Below are 6502 nucleotides of genomic sequence, written 5' to 3'. Positions count from 1 at the left end.
ATGTTTGATGCCAATAGTTATCATAATGTTCTTTACAGGAAGAGAAGAATAAGCATGAGGGTACTGAAAACTTGGAAGTTCATTCTCCTCATCATATCTTCAACGGTTCATCCTTCAGTTACAGGACAACCGGTCAAAACTACAGCCCCTCAATATGCTACCACAAATACTACGGAGGCACTGCTTGTTCATTTTGAAAGTAATTCAAGCATCAAGGTCATCCACGGCAATTTGACGACACATGCCCAACCATTAGAAAATGATTTAGTTTCTACTCGGTGCGAAACGAGATCCTTAGGCCTGCATAACGACACAACACAACAGTACGACAAAAGCGTTCAAATCAAGACATTTCCACGAATGGATTTTAATGTGATTGGAATAAACCGTGGAAATCAGACAGAAATCTATACAGAGACTGCTGACATTAGTACGCTGAATTTAACGGGGCAATATGAGGACTCCTTACCCATTTGGAAGTGGCAGTCAGTTACATGGACATGGGTGACAATTCCGCAGCTTGCAATGTCCGTTCTAGGAATAGTGGGAAATCTGATCGTGATACTGGTGTTATTCCAAAGGCGCCACACTTGCAGGTCGACAGATACATTGATCGGTGCTCTGGCCGTTGCGGATTTCTTAACGTCAGTGTTCATGATTCCGCTGCCTACGCCACTTAGGGTTCCTGGAACATGGCTAGGGAATATCTTCTGCAAGGTGGTTTACACGTCCATGTTAATGTGGGTTTCAGTGGATGCCTCCATATTCACTCTGACCTTGATTCCAATAGAGAGATACATAGCGATTGCCCACCCTCTTCATTTCAAGCGTCTTGTAACACGGCAAAGGGTTGGAAGAGTTGTTGCCGTGACATGGCTGGTTGCGTTTCTTGCAAATGTATTCGAATTATTTGTGGCTGGTGCAAAGAACGACGAGTGCGCTGTGTCATTTCAGTCACGGCTTTCCCAGGTTACCTCAGGTTGTATGCTTTACCTTGTTCAGTTTCTCATACCGGCTTTAATAATGATTGTAGCCCAGGCTCTCACCGCACTGGTGCTCCATCGACAATCCCGCCAATGGCTGGGAGAAGATTACAACTGTAAAAACTCAAAACCGTCAGCTAGGTACCTCGTGGCAAGGAAAAGTGTTCTCAAGATTCTGTTCCTTGTTGTCGTCGTTTTCCTCATCTCTTGGGCACCAACACAGACGGCATATCTCTTGTACAACTTTCGATTTTTGCCAACGTCTTATTTGTACAGCCCTCTCAGTTCTGCTTTGGTTGTCCTAGCCTTCTGCAATTCTTGCGCAAATCCTGTCATTTACACGATTCGGAATCCTGAATTCCGCAAAGCAATAGGAGAGTTGTTCAAATCAACCACTAGGACATCGAGAAGAACAGCTTTGTTCAGCGAAAAAATAACAGGTGAAACAGATTCAACAATTTTCAGTGTCGATGTCTAAGCATTTTTCGGCTTTTCAAATACATTGTAATGGGTAGAATATTGTAAACGAATTGTCATGAATATGCATGGTCTGGCCTGGTATGGCCTGTTCGGTCTACGTTGGAAAGAAGATGAACTGAGACTGGGACGATGCTGTTTGAGGCGATAGAAGAATAAAGTTTTTTTGGTTACTTTAAGTTTGATATTATTGGTGGTGGTGATTCGTTTTGTTGTCAGAATGTTGTTGCGCCACCAGTATTTCCGTCCCTCCCGTAATGAAATATTCACATCCGCTTAATCGGCAAACTGAATTAATTCCTGAAACAACAGTTTCTAAATGCACGGTAATTTGTTTAAACGTTTTATTTTGTATTCATATTGATACATTTGACAGAGTTTAACTTTATAATAATTTCATCATGTTTCTCTGCAGCAATGAAACAATAACAGTAAAGGGCGTTTTGGAAAGTGCTAGATAGTGATTTATTGTTTGAAGTATATTCAAGTAAGCAAATTGCACAAAAGTGAACCATAAAAATGTTAGAAATATATATCATGTCATTTCGATATAATTTCTTTTTTGCCTGTAGTAAACTTTGATAACGAAAACGTGATAGATTCCAGAAATTATTGTAAGTATTTTGCATATACTGAGCTTATCTATATTTAATATAGTATATGAAACAACATTTATATACGTATTCTCCTACCCTAAGAATTTCATGTGTATGTGTTGTGTAAGTATATGTTGTCTTCTGCCACTATTTATTTCTTTACAACTGTTTGTATGGTTGAGTGAAACATTGAGAATGAGTTTTGCAAAGTATGCGTATAAATGTATTGAGTGTATGGATGAGCCTGGAGTAGGTGTGTGTGAATGCGTGCGCAGCCAGTGTGAGTGAAAGGACGATAATAAACACGAGTAGAAGAGTACATTCGTGTATTACTTACAATACCATAAATATCACATCGTAGTCTTGCTACATGTGTATCTACAAAAAGAAATGGAATTCCCTGTACATTGCACCGGTTCGATCTTAGCTAAACAGAAATATTGTTATCATATCATAGTAGAAGCTCATCGAAAGTGAAATGAAACAATATAAAGACAAATTATATACTACGCATGGAACAGTTTTGCATTTTACTTGAATCTATGCGTGAAATAGTATACATACATGGTTTCTTTTCAAGTAGAAACTTGCTTTTCTTCGATATCAATGAGCAAATGCCAGGAGTGTATAAGCATACGGACAAAACGAGATCGGTTGTAACGGCAAACTTAACAGATTAGATGTATGCAGAATGCAATGCAAAGAAAGAAATACGAATTGTACAACATCATAAGGCTAAGATACTTAAGGTACGAAAATACAAAAAAGGAAGAAACATCTGAACAAAAACCACAATTACAACCAACGATATTCATATTCAAGGATGCTCTAGCCTATGATACAGGCTATGGCCCACCATACTGGTGCGAGAAGGGATAGAGCTAAGTTAGTGCTGTGTGTATGTGTTTCAAGATTGTTAATGACAAATCCAGGGATGCCCCTCCCGTGCCCTCCGTGCCCTGTTTGAGACTAAGCTGGGGTCATTTTTTTTCAACATACTCATCTTCTTGTTGAAAACGTAAGTTTCATTTTGTGAGCAAACTTGGTAGGTGTTGACGATCGGTTGACAGAATATGCAAATGGACGTCATATCTCTCTGCCGACCCCCCCCCCCCCCCCCTCCGTTGTATTCAGCTTTGGATTATTATATATATATACAACAATACGTGAAAGCTGAAGTTGTGATACTCAGATAAACTCTAGATTCACTAATTCTTTGGTTTCTTGTCTTTTTCATTATTCTTTTTTGTTTGTTTGTGTTCTTTATGCTTATCATATTCTCACCTGTGGATATTTTTTCCGGTAATCATGCCAACTTTCTGTACGATAGTGGATTAGTTACAAGGGAGAACATGGGCATTTATACGAAATCAAAGCCCCATTTTTACAAAAGGAATCAAATTTCTAACTCAGATTGACGTGAAAAATAAAAGAATAATGTTTCTGGTATTTGCCAAATGAGCATAACAACGTCATTGCCATGCACATGAACTAGCATCTCTCAAAGCCCACCCTATTATGTTTTCCTACTTCACAGGAATCTCACATTCTTAGTTTGATTGCACTCATTTCCAATATCCATGCTCATTCACGAATTTGAGTGACCGAAAAGACAAAACTATTGTCATGAATGACCAAAGACGAAAATATGACGAATGGACGAAAACTTGAATAAGACTGCCGGATACCATTGCTCATTTTGTCAGATTGATTTACTATACGCAACTACCAATTAATTTTGTTCGGCAAGTCGTTTATTTTTGAGCGGCCACAAGAACTTTGTTACTCATTTTTTTTTTTTTTTTTTACCAAGATCATAATTTGGGCGGGAAATAATTGTTGGACACGTTATATTGATAGGAGAGAGTTTACAATTTACCAGGAAATTCACATACTATGCCACAGAAATAACGAGCATGAACAGACTCAAACCACCATCCATATAACACATAATTTAAATGTGTACAGAAGTTTATTCAAATGACAGCAGATTATGGCCCCACAGAGTCTTGACAACAAAATCAGATTAGATTTCGATTCGACGGATTGAATTTTGGAATTTACGTATATTGTTGCACATGCAGACCATATCCGGTCATGCCTACTGTCATGATTATATTGAATCAGCACGCTTTGTAATCCAGCTCATAGATTTATCGTCATTGGAGGGGAAAGACACAAAATGTCAGAAATGTGAAATTATCATTCTAATGTTGGTGTTCTTTTACATCTCAATTGCTTACAAAAATTATGTCTTCATTCCTATATTTGCGAGAGACACATTTTTTTTGGCATTGTTTTTCATGGCTCACGCAAACATAATTGTACCTTACTGTACCTCGAAAAATGAAATATTTATAACGTACGACGGAGACGTATAGTTCCTTGAAGGAACACCTATGAGTGCAAATTAACATCAAATTTCCCAATACTCCGTCAAGATCCACTTGGAGGAGAGGATTGTTTTCATATTTGAAAGTTCAGTATAATGAACTTGTTTTAGTTTTGTATCTTTTCATATCTATCGAACTAGATTTGCTAAATGCAATGCGATCTTGGAATACTTTACACATTGCGTGATTTTTTTTCTTCGTCTTTGATGCTTTCTTGATCCCCCTCATTAACATGAGACAGAAAAGCGGCACAAACGATGATGGATCTCTTTGAGGACTAGATAGGATTTAAATGAATCTATCTATAACCCACACAAAAACAGCAACAACATCACGTTCCGTTCCTGTTATAGCTAGCACTGTCTAGTGATGTATTTGTTTGAATGTCCAGTTTAGCTTTGCTTATTATGAGGGTAAAATTGATTATCAGAGACGCTGTCAGGTTGTCAAATTAAGGCATTGATGATTTAGTCAGGAGCTTTTCAATGGTATGGTCCATGAGTGATTTTTTTTTTCTTGCGTGCTGTGTAATATTTGTATGGAGTGTGTGTGTAAGTGTGTGTCAGTGTGTGTGCGTAAGTCTGTCTGTCTAAGGATACTGTGTCAGATTATGTTTGGTGTGTGTTTATCATTGGCTGAATTATCATTGGCTGAATTCAGCCCATGCTCTGCTCATGCGCATCATTTGACGCCGACTATTTAAGCTTGAGGACATGCAGCTCGAATACACCATTTTAAGGACGTGCGGATGTACGTGACCTGCTGATATTGCTAATATTTGCTCAGGAGTCAAGCTGCTTCTCGGGTAAGTTTTGACACATAATATCCTCAGGCATTCAAAAGAATACCGGCTCAAGAATAGTTTTTGATTCCTTATAAACAATACATTTCTTTTTAGTATTATACCCAACGCTCCTGTGCAGGATTGTGTTGTTACTGTTCACTTACAGTCGTAGGTGCCTGGAATATTTATTTTTTTTTTTAGATAAGTTTATTGCCTCAACAAATGAAAAGCATTTTATTCTAATCATACTTTTGAAGTAGATGATTAAGTCAGCTGAAAATCATCTCTGTTGCAACCTTCTTCAACCTGGTGGCAGTGTCAATATTCAAGACTAAAGATTTCAATTACTGCTTTCAATTCTTATTTCAATTTTAAGGTGGCTCCAAACAAATGATAAGGAATTATCTTTTCAAATCACATAATGCCACACTGAAAGGGATTCTTGATGAATCCTTGCCTTTGAAGATAAAATTTCCAACACACAATATAATCATTATAGTCATATATATGTTGTCAAAACCAAAGTTTTTTATTTTTTCCCTTTAGTATTTGCATGATATAAAAGCATCGTCGTATGTTGACATGGCAAAACATCTCGTGAATGGCTGTCTACTTTGAAGGCAGCCGTAAAAGAAGTGTTATGCGAGTCAGAGTCTTTATTTTTTGCTGAACAACGAGTAACTGACAATTTTAATTTGCAGTTTCAATCGATGAATCAACCGTAAGGACAAGCATGTAGGACAGATTGGTTGTGAATTTTTACCACAGAGCTGGTAGGCAAAATCCGTAATTCAGAGGCTAAGTTTAGTACTATTGCATTTTCAACAGGTCTCTGAAAGTCTTCTTGGTGCGGCTTTGGGATTAATTATTTCACTTAAAGACCCTTTGTTTGCTCTCTTGCAATCTCTACGATGGAGAGCATTTGACAGAGAATACGTTGGATCAATACTTATTGTCTTGGAAAGCTATGTAGATTTAGTCAATATGCAATGCCACTCCGATGTTCCAGCGGATGTCACTAAGAGGGGTAAATAAAATGATAAAAAAAACTTTAAAACTCGCTGCTGAAATTGAATGATAACTGAAGTATTCGTTTTCATGGAATATATATATATATATATATATATATATATATATTGGTCATAACCTGATTGTCCGAATACTAGTAGATGAAAGGAATAATTTAAAACCGCAATACTCTCCCGATCGTCAGTAACTAATTTAGATATCTAAAATATCGTGTATCACCTACCAAGTATCCTAGAATTA

General features: G+C 37.4%; 1 protein-coding gene across 1 annotated transcript; it reads left to right on the top strand.

Annotated features, from left to right (window-relative positions):
* Positions 1 to 360: 360 nt before the first annotated feature.
* On the top strand, positions 361 to 1461 carry LOC140239617 (trace amine-associated receptor 9-like). Its single transcript, XM_072319449.1, has one exon. It carries the CDS (start codon positions 361 to 363, stop codon positions 1459 to 1461), a length of 1101 nt encoding a protein of 366 aa, XP_072175550.1.
* The last annotated feature ends 5041 nt before the right edge of the window (positions 1462 to 6502 follow it).

Source organism: Diadema setosum, chromosome 16 (assembly GCF_964275005.1).
Source record: "Diadema setosum chromosome 16, eeDiaSeto1, whole genome shotgun sequence".
NCBI lineage: Eukaryota > Metazoa > Echinodermata > Echinoidea > Diadematoida > Diadematidae > Diadema > Diadema setosum.
The sequence above is the reverse complement of the archived record's forward strand: the minus strand, read 5'-3'. Positions and strand labels throughout refer to the sequence as shown.